Here is a 14,982-nt window from a genome sequence, read left to right on the forward strand (position 1 = left end):
ATGGATCTACCCCTTCAGGTCCCAGGGCTGCTGCCAGGCTCTGGGGCCAAGCTGTTACTTACTATTGGTACCTTTCCTGCTGCCTGCTCAGGTAGGGTTTCTGGGAGTGGTGCGGTAGGGATCTACCCCTTCAAGTTCCAGGGCTGCTGCCAGGCTCTGGGGCCAAGCTATTATTTATTATCGGTACTTTTCCTGGTGCCTGCTGAGGTCAGGTTTCTGGGAGTGGTGCAGTAGGGAACTTGACCAAACTTGGATGATGGCTGGAGGACAGCCTGCTGGCCCCTACAAACAGCCAACTATGAACATGTTCATGTTCATGAACAGGGTCATGTTTGTGGTTGTTCGTGAGTCCCTGTTCATGGATGGTAACGAACAACGAACATCATGTTCTTTTTTTTATTGCTGTTTGTGCCCATCTCTACCCGGGACAACCAAGTCTGAATCTCTGCTCTACTATGGAAGCTTTGATGGGTGACTTCAAGCTCACCACAGTCTCTCAGCCTAACATCTCACAAAGTTGTTTTTGTGAGAGTAAGGTGGAGGAGTAGAGAATGATGTGAGAAGCTACTTTGGGTCTCCACAAGGGAGGAAAGCAAGATATAAATAAAAAATAAAAATACGTGGAGAGGGGGGAAATCCAACCATCCTCCAAAGAAACTTCCTCCAGCTTAAGAAGCCTTCCTCAGACCCCTCTTCTTCAGCGGAAGGGTCGATTATATTGGAGGAAGGCGCCTTAAGCTGGAAGGATGCCTCCGACTTTGCTCAGTGGAGTGATAGGATAAAGAGAGGACCTACCCCAATATATGTTATTTGTCCGTCCTTGTTGTGTTTCAGGCCACATGCAAAGATGCCTTATCTTACCAAAGCACAACTTCTACCTACTGAAAGGTTCTTGTCATAATTAACTTGGCCTAAGTGCTAGGTGTGCTTGACATACACACAAAATATCTTTTCCACAAAAGAAATTTGGAACTCTGCCCTTACTTCTCAGCTCCCACTTAACAAGTCAACTGTGCAAACTTATGTAACTCCAGTCTATTGGCTTCATTGGGACTGGAGTAATTTTGCTTAAGATTACACTGTAAATTGCAGATGTTTTGAGCTGTCATTTTCTTTTAATTTGGTGAATCACTTTGGGAAGACCACATTTTGAAGATTTCCTTTTGAAGATGGAAATGTTAATGATAGGTTTGATCTCAATTACATGATAAATAGGGAACTAGCCAATAAAACTATTTTAAAGCAGCAAGTTTTCAAACTTGGTTTCCAGGTCAGTACAGTACAGTTATTAATTCATAGATATTTCTTTCTATGCACAAAAACAGACACAGAAAAGAAACAACATTTAATTTAAATAAGCATACTGCGTTGTCTCCCCCTCTGCTCCAACCTTGCTGCTTCGGGAAGTGAATTCTACATATCTATGATTTAGAAAAGATGAAAAGCCTGATAAATTTCATGTTGCATTTTCTAATACACCCCCGCTCTTTCCACTTTGTAAGGAAAGCAAATACACTTCCATACTTAAACATGCTGAACGAGAAAGTTACAGGAGATACGCTGGCAGGAGCTTGAAGGCATTTTGCTGCCACATGCGGCAGCTTCGCATCCATTAACGCTTCCATTTAAAGCAACACGTGAGATCTAACCCTGGAGACCCATCCATGTGGCACTAATTTAGGGAACCAAGTATGGCTGCTTCAGCATATCCAATCTCCGCAGCACAAACGGGGTGGAATGATACACTGATACACACTCATGCTGGTGTTCTGCCAAACCACAAAGTCGACAGAGACCAATGCGGAACGGGTATATTACTGTGACTTCAGCATGCTCGGCTTCTCCTTTTAGCACAAGGGTTTCCTCTTGGGGCAATACCCGCCTTTTTCAGAGGTGCATTAGGCTCCAAGTTGAGCGCTAAAATGATGAACCTCCATGTCAAACTGGTCCCAGCAATGCCATTTTTAGTGGATAAAGACAGGAGAATCGGATTGAGAGCTGACCTCCATTGCGGTTTCAGTGAGAGGTCTCAGGCAAATCCCTCTTAGCTTCAGTCTGTGGAAAATGGGAACAGTCTTGTCCTGCTTCCCGCAGGAGATGGCAAATACAAGTGCAAGGTTGATCTAGGCAACCGCTTATACTGAAGTCAAATGGGGTTTAACAATTGCACAGAAGAGGTCAGCAACATATTCCATTGAAGGACTTGCAGCATTAAGCGTAGTTAATGGTCCAGGCCAGGGCTTTTTTTCAGCAGGAACGCGGTGGAACAGAGTTCCGGCACCTCTTGAAAACGGTCACATGGCTGGAGCGGAAGGCAATCTAAACTCCCCTCTGTCTGGAGATCAGAGGGCAGGGCCACTGGCCATGTGACCATTTTTGCCAAGGGTGATTTAAACTTTAAAAAACTCCCCCCTTGTTCCAGCTGACCCAAAGTGGTCCTGAGTTCCACCACTGAGTTCCATCACCTCTTTTCCCAGAAAAAAAGCCCTGGTCCGGGCACTAAATCATAAACAGCTGCTGAACTTCAGTCTTTAGCCCTTAAAGAGCAGAGAGCCACATGCACGATACAAAAGGGCTCCATCACAGAGTGAGGGCAAAAGCTGACTCCATTTTGCCCCAAGGATTGTCCCATTTTGGCTGGGCGGAATCATGTTTTTGCTGGACCCGGTATGCTGATAGACAATGTTGTACTGACTGTAGAGGAAAGAGTCAAGAAGTTAGCTGGACTGGAAATGAGTGGTGGGAGTTTGGCTGGCACCGAGACGGAGCACTTGTTCCTAAGGAGGTTGGAAACAAATTGAAGCTCTTATACAATGGAGGAGACCCAGAATGCTCCGGCCAGTTCCAGTGTCTCTTACAGGGCCTGTGCTGGCTTGCACTCCAGAGTCCAGCTCTACTTTGTGACCTCTTGAGGTCCTCTGGCAGATGTGTTGAGCGGGCCTTGGTGATACTGATCTCCAGAGCAGCTGGCAAGAGGACAGGGGGGTTGGGTTAAGCTTGTGGAGGGGGGTGGGCTGCTGCCTGGAGTTTGGGTCTACCTGCCAGCACAGACTACTCTTCCCTGTACACAGTTGCTAGCTCAGCCAGTCTACTGCACATCCTCCATAGCTGTCTCTTCTGGGTGAAGAACTGGGACTGTATAATTGTCTGGATTGTATTCCTCTCATGAGAGGGTCTATCTGGCCTCGATGAGTGGAGACAGTACTCTGTGGTGATAGAGCAGAGGATTTTGTCCTGTTTCTGGAAGCAGCTCCCAGACATCTAAGTGGTCCAAAAAAATCCAGGGTAACCTCCGGAGCAGCAGTGGAAAATTCTGTCAGGATATGTGTGTCTGAGAAACAACCCCTGTAAACTTGCAAAGTAGCAATCCATAACTCTGCAACTAGTTGCTATTAACTACAGAAGGATTTTGAACAAGGCCTGAGCATGGGATTGAATCTGTGGCCTTTCTGCAAACATCTGTGACAGAACGGTCACTCACTCAGATTCTCCAGAAGGTGCTTGCAATCATCGGTAGCGACGTCATGGAGCGTTCTGTCGCATTTATCTTTCCTCTCAGCTTCTAGTCCACCATGGCTGCACAAGAGCTCCAGGCAGCTCTGGGAAGAGAAGAGCTGTGCTAAGTTGAAAGTTCTAAGGAATTAACTTAAATTGAAATTCACTTGAATGAGCCACTTAGTGCCTGAGGCAGACAGGCAAAAATTCAACTTTGGAGTCGTTACTTCAATCCTTAAAACAATACAAAATGTAATCTAGTAAAAGAACTGGTTTTCTGTCAGGAACACCTCACATGATGCTATAAGACAGCATGAACATACACCAAATCAGTAATGATGGATGTTCCACATCAGGTGAGTTATTTATTTGTTGTAATGGTTAAGAGCGGCAGGACTCTAATCTGGAGAGCCAGGTTTGATTCCCCACTCCTCCGCTTGAAGCCAGCTGGGTGACCTTGGGTCAGTCACAGCTCTTTCAAAGTTCTCTCAGCCCCAGCCACCTCACAGGGTGATTGTTATGGGGATAATAATAACATGCTTTATAAACCACTCTGAGTGAGTGTTAAGTTGTCCTGAAGGGTGGTATGTAAATCAAATGTTTTTTAAAAACATTTATTTATTTATTTATTTATTTATTTATTTATTTATTTATTTATTTATTTATTTATTTATTTATTTGCTAAAAGAGTAATATCTCACCTTTCCATGGGGCTCAAGGCGACTTATAAGTCATACTTAAAACATTAGTATTTAAAACCAATTGAATAAAGTCCCAGATACTCCCTTCCTTCTGCAAAATTCCTAGCCTATACACCATGTTAAAAGCCCTGGTGAACAGAATGGCCTTGCAGAGCCTCCAGAAGATTTCTCATGACGGTGCTCACCTTCCTCACCTTGCCATGGGAGCTACAGTGGATTCCTGCCTATGCCAACATCTCCCTTCCATCAGGACTGCTGCTTCTAAACAGCAGCATTTTGAAGCTGACATATGTGGATCCTGAAGGCACCATATTCAGTGGCTTCCCCAAAGGTGCACCTGGACCAAAACAATCCTCAGTACGTTCTTGGTACCATTCAAGCAGAGCAGTCTTAACTGAAATAGGCTTATGTTGGAAGAATGATGAAACTATTCTCCAGTTTTTTAAAAAGATGTTTCAAGTACATTCTCTGTACAAGGGAATGTCCTTGACATTCACCTAAGGAAAATAAAGTGCTAGACCACGTAGACATGAATTTCTCAGCCAAGAGCTCTAATACCCTCAACTGGGAATGATCTATTTAACAAAAATGGATTCATTGTTAGAAACCTGATCTAAATGTATTGATTTATAGCCTAATAAGAACAGCCCTACAAAGTGAGATGAGAATAAAATACATACTTCGACAATACACAAAATACATACTGGTGGCTTCCCACTGACCCACAGAGATGACTGAGAGAAATGCAGATTCAGTACGGGGTACAAAACAGACTTCCACTCTGGGGGGGGGGGGCTTTCCCTTTTTATCTGTTTATTTACAAGTCTTATTGCCCATCTTTATGCCAATCAAAGGTGACCTAAGTTAACTCTTTTCCAGGGATATTGCATGTACTCCTAAACTCTGCACTACAATGCCATGTAGAAAACTTGTAGGAATACAAGAAATTCTTCCTGTCCTATAAAGGTCCATCTGATCCAATGTTCTGGTTCCAACTATATTCAGCTAAGAACCTTTTCCTGGTAACCCTGAGAAACTAAGGCACAAGACATGATAAGAGACAGCCATCCCCTGCTATTGAAGACCTGATACACAGAAATATTCTGGTTCTGAATAGAGAAGTTACCTTTTCAGTTATTAACAGATATGCCTTCTTTGAATTTTGTGTAAGCCTTTTTAAAAGGATCTGCCACCATAAAGCCATCTCCTGCGGTTGGGTCTGATGTGGTACCAACCACATACAACGATTATACATTACATGGTTACTTTCCACACCAGGAAGGATGACGACTCAGAGCAGAGCCACAAGTGACAAAAGGCACAGATTGGACACTTGTCTGCTTCCCTCAAGTTTTGATGGGAAATGTAGGCAGCTTGGCGGAATGTTGGACAAGTGACAGTTGAAAAGTCCATTTTACAGCAGTCAGACAGCGAAGCTGCGAGACCAGGATGCCTACATTTACCATCAAAACTTGAGGGAAGCTGATAAGTGTCCAATCTGTGCCTTTTGTCACTTGTGGTTCTGCTCATAGAGAGCAGTCATGTTATGTGGAATATGTCACAACTGAGGCAGCAAGTGGAGCCAATCACAAGCGAGCAGACAGAGTCCAGCCATCCCATAAAGCCAAAACCACATATGCCCATAGTCTGCAGGAATGAAGTCACTGTGCTCATTACACATGGTGCAACGGAAATTTCCTTTCATTTGTCATGAACCTGTGGGCAAACCTTTCCATTAGATGACCTTGACTTCTAATATTTTGAGAGAGGGACAGAATAATATTTGTCTTCCATCCTCTCCATGCTGCTATAAACCTCTCATATCCCCCTAAGCTGCTTTATTTTTCTAAACAAGAAAAGAGCTTTAAGCAGCCCTTTCCTCAATATCCTATCGACTCCTTGAATCATCTGTAAAATACAGTCTGTTATATCAGGCAGCCACACAACCAACTAGCCGGTTGCTCATACCTCAACAGCAAAGCGTTTAAGAGAGACAGACCTTGAAACCTTTTGATGCCGCTATATGGCCTGCAGTCCAGCCTTCTTTGTCAGAGTGGTTGATGAGGTCAGCAGAAACGATGGGGTTTGCACTGCGGCTCAGGCTGTCTTCTTCACACTCCAAGTCAAAGATGTAGGGATCAGTATCTGCTTCATTCGCAAAGTTTCCACTTTCTGGTGTTCTGTAGTACATAAGAAGTCTTAAGCAGTCAACATGACCAGCATCCACAGCTGCATGGATTGGGGTCCAGCCATCCTATAGAGATGGTGAAAAAGAAAAGAGCTCAGCACAATAGAGTGGAGATGAATGGATTGTTACAGAACTTTGTGCTCACTGCAACTTTCTGTCTAAAAACTATCTGAATCACACAACAGTCTCTGGCTATAAATACTGTGGCAAAGACAGCCATCTATTGTCTCTGTGCATAACTATGTCTTCTGGTACACAATGAAGAAAGGGGTCAAAAAGGAGTAACTTCCTTTGAAGAGCATCTGTTGAAGTCCCAGCTTCTCAGATTCGAAGGTCCACCCAGAAAATGCATGAATGGGGCAAAATGAGTTTAACCAATCCCTTGCAAAAGATGCATATAGCTCTGTGAGACTGATCATAAAATTACCCTGCTATAGAAGACAGATATAAACATTACTGGATCTCTGTCAGATGTCTGATCTCTTTATTAGCAATTCTGTACAGTTTTACATAAGTACACTTCTCTCTGGCTCCATGCAGCATTAAAGCCTTGTCTACATTAGCATAACAAAGCAAACACAACTGCTCTGGGAAAAAGCATTTTTCAATCCTTAATTTTCCTTTGAAGTATTTCTTTTAAATAGGCAACATCTGAACTTATCTCTTCTCTTTATTAATATTATTATTATAACTTTCCCCCCAAGTTACCATGACTCTTGAGCTGACTGTACTGGGGCTTTTCATTTAAACGAGAAATTATCAACATTATGCGCTTTATTTTCCAGCATTCCTTATTTTGGGGGAGGGGGTAATGCACCAGCATATGTCCACACAGCTCAATAATCTAATACTATCCCCCCAGCCATACACACACCTCATTGGTCAGTCACTTTGCCAAAAATATTTTTCCTGCTAGAAGCCAATGTACGGAAGAAAAGGGAAGAACTGCTTTGACGATTCAAAAATATCTCAATGGAACCAACTTGGTCATGGCAAAGAAATTATGGGATGCCTTCTGCAAGGAAATTCACCTGTCCTCTTCTATCATTGTCTTCCACCAGCAGTTGAAGATCTTTCTTTTTTTTTCCTGGTGTTCGATCACTTATTCTCACTGACCCTTCCTTCTAGTCATGTGTTTAGTTATAATTGTTTTCAGTTGTTTTAACATATTCATATGTGTTTTCAAGCTTGTTTTAATGATTTCATTGTTTGCCATCTCATGAGCCTCAGGTTAAGGAAAGAAGTAACGCATGCAAGTATCCCTTGCTCTGCATGAATGAAGTATAATGAAATGATACCCCATGGGCTACTCAGGTGCCAAGACACCAGCAAATACGGCTATGAAATTAACCTTCAGCAGTTATTTTCTAGGATAGGAACCAGTCACAAAATCCTCCCGAACACAATGGTTTGGAAATAGAGACATTTTCTGTAAAATGGCTTCACATCACAAGCAGAGCAAATTTCTGACCTGAAAGAGGGAAACCCCCGTTAAGACTATCAACTGGTTCTGCATGAAAGTGGGGAATTCACTTTCATTTATTGAGTAATAGATCTTTTTAAAATGTGTATATCCCACCTCTAAACTGCACTTGGTCCAGATTACCAAAGGGAAAAAGATACCATCATAAAAGTGTGAATGGGCCACTCCAAATGCAGAGTTATTCCAGCCAAAGCCCACTGATTTTAATGAGCTCAGACCAGAGTAACTCTGCAAAGGATTGCAATGTAAGTGACATAACTGGGGCTCATTTTGAGGGGGAACGCGCAGGAACGCAGTTCCAGCAGTTCCCCAAAGAGGTCACATATCAGGTGGCCCCGCACACTTGACTCTCGGCCATTTTGGGCCCGTTTCAGCCTGGATTGGGCCAAAACGTCCCTGATTGGGCCTCTGATAGGTGGTGGATCACTCTCCCACTCAGCAGCGGTCCGATCCTGACCATTTTGGGGGCTCTTTCGGCCATTTTCAGCCCCCTTTTGCCATTTTGGGCCCAAATTTCGGCCCTGAATGGCCAGGATTGGGTCCATAACAGCCAGGATAGATGTCAGGGGTGTGGCATATGCAAATCAGTTACACTAATGACACACTTCTGGTGATGGCAAGGGGCGTGACATATGCTAATGAGTTATGCTAATGAGTTCCTCCAGCTCTTTTTCTACGAAATGACCCCCGTTGCGTAACAGCAACATTCCAAATGAATCAAACCCCCAGGCAACAACCTGGGCTTGTTTGCAGAATCTAAGCAGAGAAGGCACTTTTTCCTTTTCCAGGCTTCAGGAGGAAACACCGGAATCATCGAAGTCAGAAAGCCGGTGGATACAAGGAGAGGAGCTTGAGCAACCCAAAGCAAGACCCTTTGTGGAGATAGCTACTTTGTTGTCAAGTGCGTTGTGCCTGTTTGAAACACAGCTCCTTCTGAGGCATTGCCTTGAGACAGCAACTGGACTGGGAGTTCAGGATGTTGATAAACAGTTCAGAAATGAACTACCAGCCCACAGTTAGAGGTGTTGATTTAATGTAGATCAATTCTACTACATCATATAAAGAAACACCCTAGGCAACAAATGAAACACATTGCAAAACTATTCATACATCGACTGGGGGGAAAAAAAGATCTGTCTTGCATTTTTGCACGCAGCAGTTTATCAACTGCACAAAGACTCCTCTGTAATGTTTTCACCATTAAGTTCTATCTTTGGCCGACCCAATGAATAATCTCTGGAGCATACATACTACAACAGCCAAGTTCTGTCAGATGCACGAAAACATGATTGGCTTTATAGCCCACCTGGGATTGCACAAATAGATTTATCAAGTACCTGGAGTCTGTAGTTGGTGTCTTGTGTATGGCCTCGGCCTTGTATTGTGATGACCTGAGCAATCATTTTTTAACCAGTAACACTTCTCTTTTTGAAGATACACACATTTAGAAAAAATGCTTCAGTGCTACAATCCAAGCAGGCAGGAATAATTTTTAAGAGTCTACTCTCAATTAATGCCGGGCCTTACCACCCCCCACTCCTCAAAATTGAACAGCATTTCTGAGAATCTGAAATTAATTCTGGTTACCTATAACTGAGGAATATGGATGAAAGAAGTTAGCTTTCTCCCACAAACTGAGATTTCTAAGCTTAAATACCAGTTTGGGGGAGGGGGGGCAAGGAGGACCGTTTGTTTGCTTGTTAAATTGCTGTGTGTGAAAAGGCAAGAATTCCCCCCCCCCCTTAAAACATATGTATAGTTTATAGAGTTGCCAACAGGTCTGAAGAAAAATGTCCTCTCTCTTAAACTGAGGTTTAAATTTGGAAATGCATAGTTGAAACTTCTTGGGGCATAGAGGTAAACAACATCACTTAGTAGTACATAACATCTCATTAAGCCTCTTTTAAAAGGACGGGACATTTTTTGCCAGTTTAGTTGGAAATACTTATAATCATAATCAATGTATCTAATTCTCAACATGGCCCTTTTTGTAGCTACTTAAATCTGGAGCTAGGGGCCATCTTTAAATCTGGAGATAGGGGGAGATAGGGGACAAGATATATCTTTCTACAAACCTAAGGAAAGCCCCATATTTGCAGAAAAATCTAAAATCTACCCCCCCCCAAACATTAGGGGAGGGTTTTTTTTTTAAACTCTCCAAAATGATAGGAGTGTCTGTAGCTTTAAGAAATGAATGCCCTCTGTGGCCATTGCTAGCCACCAGCTTTCAAGCCGTGATTTCTGCCAGTAAAATGCAGGGCTCTTTCCAGGGCTGTTTTGGCCTTTGAGGGATGACTCATTGGGGCCAGACCTGGCAGCAACCACTGGGTGACTCGATATCACATGACTTGCATGACTCACTCAGGCCTCACTGCTTGCTACTGCTCAGAAGCCAGTATGTGTATTGGTTAGAGTTTCAGATTAGGATCTGGGAGACCTAGGTTTGAATTTCCATTCTGCCATGGAAGTTCACTGGATGACTTTGGGTCAGTCATAAACAATCTGCTTACCTACCTCACAGGGCTGTTGTGAGGATAAAACAGAGGAGAGGAGAAAGATGTAAGTTGTGTCAGGTCTCCATTGTTGAGGAAGTTAGGGTATAAATGAATAATAAATATAATTGAAGACAGGAAGCAGATAAAAGGTGTGCTGGTTTGTGGGTGAGAAAGAAAGAAGCAGGAAAAGGAGAAAGGCTCTGGGGGCTTTCAGAAACACAGAAGAGGAAATAGTGGGGGAGGGGGAAATGAGATGCCCTTGCAAGCCCTTGAAATTCCCCTGCTAGTTATATCTAATTTGCTACATGGTCCTGGATGCAAAATCCACTGAACATGTGCTATGTAGAGAGAAAATGGACATTTTTACAAACTTTACAAACAATTTTACAAACTTTTACAAAGTTTTACAAACTTTTTACAAACATTTTAACAAACATTAGCAGAAAAATCCTAAAAGTTAAAATGTTGGAGGGGGTGGTTAAATCCCCCAACACAAAAGAGCATTGCCTGCACTTGTACAGAAAACATGCCTCCATTGTTCCACTGAGGGAGATAGAGGAGGAGAAGGCGCCACAGTGTGACCCAAACAGACGGAGGTGCTGCAGTTGGGTGGAGAAATGAGGAAAAACAGGAAGGGGGGAACTGGGAGCTGCCCCACTTCCTGCTACCCATTGCTGCTGCTCCCTGCAGAGTGGCAGAAAGGGGGAGCGGGCAGGCAGAGAGAAAGGGAGGGGGATGAGCGGGGACACAGCAACAAGCAAAGGGGATTGCCTGGTGAGCAGAGCAGTGGGGAAGGGGGCAGGAAGCCAGAGTGGGGGAGGGGCAAGAAACATCCCCCTACCCCATAGCTCTCTTGCAGATCCCTGCAGGGGAAGGAGTAAAAGCCCAAGAGCTGACAGATGGGCACGTGAGGGGGGGGGGAATGATGGCACTCTCCTCCACAAGTCTCACAAGTCCCCTGCTTGTAATGAGCTCAAAATCTTTTTTTCCATTTCTTATTTTTTACTCCCTCTTTTTCTATCACGTCGTTGGTTGATAACTGCTCATAGTAACAATGAGTAATCTGTGTGACCCAAGGTTGGACAAGTCATTTAGTACGGAAGACCACACTGGAATGGTATTTCTGAGGGGGTTACTCTTTAATTAAATGTAACAGACATAATTTTAATCACCAAGGGAGAAGACAAACCACTCTTTGTATACTTATTTGTAATAGTGATTTTCAGTCTCTGTTTCTGGAAGCTTAGTAATGATCCTTGATGAGAAGGTAGCTACTGGCAGACATGGCATTTCCCTGGTAGACATGTCTACCACTATGTATTTTCCTCAATCATAGGCTGAATAGCATATTCTGAGAAATGCACCTGATCTAAGTGGGGTGGCTACTAGGCCTCAACACGGATACAGAATGTACTCTAAAAGGAGCCCAGCTGACAGATCCATGTGCCAGAATTCCCAAAGGGTATGAATTGTAATATTCATGAACTGAATTAATCACTCCAAAAACACATGAATCAGCCCTATGAAGGAAAACAAACTTAATACAGAGACCTGGGACACACCAGAGCTGGGGGGAAAAATAAGTGGGGATATTTGGTTCTTCGTTACTCAACCTTTACTACTTTTGCAGCTGTACCCTCCACCTTTCATTAGCACCGTTGGCCAAGTCTGAGCCGAGTAGCCCCAGCTTGGGTCTGCTTTTTCCTGGCTGCCAGCAGAATTCCAGGGAAGTGGCCCACCAAGAACTTTCCCTCTAAGTGAAATGGCCAATCCACCTCTAGACACCAAGTAGATAATGTTTACCAATTATATTAGTTACCATCTACTGGCAACCCCATTTCTGTATTTTCCATATCCCCTGTATTTTCTGTAATCATTTACAGACCAAGGTGAAAAACACATCCATATAAATGGTCCTTATTTGTTGAATCTTGATTCTATATACCTCTAACATGTCCGTCTCTCTTAGCAATTTATTTTAGACCCTGAAGAACCCTTTCTTTGCTCTCACACTGTTCAATGGTGGGTCCCTCGATAGGCCCAGTAGCATCATAGAAGGACAAAAGCAACTTTCTGTTAAGCAGGAAAAAAAATTCAAGGCTTGGCATCAGAGACAACAAAGGTCTCTATCAAAGTTGTCACCATGAAAAATGGGAGGTCACAGGAGCGAGTGGTAAGTAATGGCACATCAAATGCTGTGTGAAAGGTAGGATGACAGGAAAGAGAATGATTTTGGAAAGTTGAAGGCATACAGTTGAAGGCATTTCATGATGGCATGTAAAAGTAATTTTTTTTTAATTAATTCCAAAGGATGTCATGCACTACAGTATTAATAAAAGCCTCGACACAAACCATTTTGAAGCAGCTCACTTCTGTTTTCTGAAATGTTGACTTTGAGCAATGGGCTTTAAAACTTACGCAGGTTTTTGCACTTCTGTCGGCTCCAGCCTCCAGCAAGAGTTTGACACATTCGTCATTTCCATTCCCACAGGCCAAGTACAGAGGTGTCTCTCCCCTTTCAGCAGCATGATTAATGTCAGCACGATACATGATTAATAATTCTGCACATCTGGGGGGAGGAAACAATACGTTAGAACACTTGACCCTGAAAAAAACCTGACCTTTAAACGCCACTCAGCTTACAATAACTTCTTCCAACAGATTTTCATTAAAATGATATCAAACAAAACCATTGGTTTAAAAAGACTTTTGATTTACAACCCATGTAAATCCACTGGAACCTTTTTCTATGGATGGATTTCCGTGCTTCTCCCCTCCTTCTGCAGCCACAAATGCCTCTCAAAATGCTGCTTCTGGGACACCTAGGAACAGCATAGGGGGTATTTTTGCCTGTAGCAGGAGTGGGGAGGTGAGAAAGTTGGGTTCTGCAGATGGATATCCTTCCATCATTCAGTGACTCCATGCCATTCATGGGTACTTGTATTCTGAAAGTAACCAAACTCTCTACCATAGTTAATTGGGATACTTAAGGAGGACTGGAAGAGGAAGCAGGTGCCACAAGTCTATATTGCACTCTGGGCCAGAATCTGACACGCCCCTCAACAATCGAGCAAACGTGGCAATCTCTACGGATGGGATATCACCAGTAACCGAAGTAACAGGATTGCCACAGGTCAGGAACTGGGCTGACTGACTCTCCTGTTGGAAAACTTCCTCCACGCCTGTCTGAACAATGTGTGGCTTGAGCCATTATCACCATCTGATCTCAGTGATGTGAAGGCTACACTGCTGTGGCAGCAACAATAGCAATGAGTAACAACAACAAAAAAGAGAATAACATACTGACATGATCAAATCATCGATAAAATATTGAAAAGAGTCCAGTAGCACTTTTAAGACCAACTTTACTGTAGCATAAGCTTTTGAGAGTCACAGTTCTCTTCGTCATATGCGTCTGACGAAGAGAACTGTGATTCTCGAAAGCTTATGCTACAGTAAAGTTGGTTAGTCTTAAAGGCGCTACTGGACTCTTTTCGATTTTGCTACTACAGACTAACACGGCTAACTCCTCTGGATCAATAAAATATGGATCTCTTACTATTAGATGAGTAGCATTATATTGTACACAGATTTTCCAATCTAAACTCATTCATAACAATAACAACATTCGATTTATATACTGCCCCTCAAGACAACTTAATGCCACACTCAGAGCAGTTTACAAAGCATGTTATTATCCTCATGACAATCACCCTGTGAGGTGGGTGGGGCTGAGTGAGCTCCAATAAGCTGTGACTGATCCAAGGTCACCCAGCTGGCTTCAAGTGGAGGAGTGGGGAATCAAACCCAGTTCTCCATATCAGAGTCCCGCAGCTCTTAACCACTACACCAAACTGGCTCTCAGTGTGCTTAGATTGGAGTAATTCTGCATAAGCTTACACTATAATTTTGTTTAAAGGTTTTAGGAATAGAAGGATCCTAAGATTATCAGAAAAGAGCAGAAATCCATTCTATTTTCTACCAATTTTTTATGACAGTGACAGCAAATTCTATTGAGCAAGAAACTGAAAGAGCTCAACAGATTATAAAGCCGTTTACAAAGATGCCTTCTGTCTCTCACAATAACTTATGCAAACACATTCCACTATTCTGTTCCATGTTATTTCCATATTATGATTAAACAGCCCTAATTTGGCATGTAAAAAAAATTGGAGAAGGAACATAAAAATCCCATGGTGGGGAGGCTCCCACCAAAATGACCTTAAGATCTCTTGCAATATTAACACTGCATATCCATAAATAAATGAATGCTGACAGAGTCAGCAGTGCAGATCCATAATCCTACTGTAAATAGGCAATGCCGATTTTTTTGTAAAAAGAAACAGAATCGAGGTGAAGCAACCTACTATTGTAAGACTTTGTATACATGTCTAATATCAAGCTGAAAAATTAATTTTTCACCTTAAGTTCTACTGTTAGAAGCAAAACTCTCAGATTTCAACAAAGCCTTTTAATATAAATTCCAATGAAAGCAACAGGATTTTCTCCTGAATAAACTGGCAGGGGACTAGTACTGGCAAGTTGCCTTGCAGCTGCACAACCACAGAAAAGAATACTTTGGGCCCAGTCACTACTCCTGAGAAAAGATATGCCTAGAGG

The 14,982-nt window shown here is 42.9% G+C and overlaps 1 protein-coding gene across 1 annotated transcript in view; it reads right to left on the reverse strand.

Moving 5' to 3' along the window:
- The window catches only part of CTTNBP2 (cortactin binding protein 2), a 126,574-nt gene that overhangs the window by 38,372 nt on the left and 73,220 nt on the right, over window positions 1-14,982 (reverse strand). The window contains 3 exon segments of the mRNA XM_054988126.1: window positions 3,482-3,599; window positions 6,196-6,450; window positions 12,781-12,931. Coding sequence (XP_054844101.1) covers window positions 3,482-3,599; window positions 6,196-6,450; window positions 12,781-12,931 — 524 coding nt within the window.

The sequence above is a fragment of the Eublepharis macularius genome, chromosome 9 (genome assembly GCF_028583425.1).
Source record: "Eublepharis macularius isolate TG4126 chromosome 9, MPM_Emac_v1.0, whole genome shotgun sequence".
Lineage (NCBI taxonomy): Eukaryota > Metazoa > Chordata > Lepidosauria > Squamata > Eublepharidae > Eublepharis > Eublepharis macularius.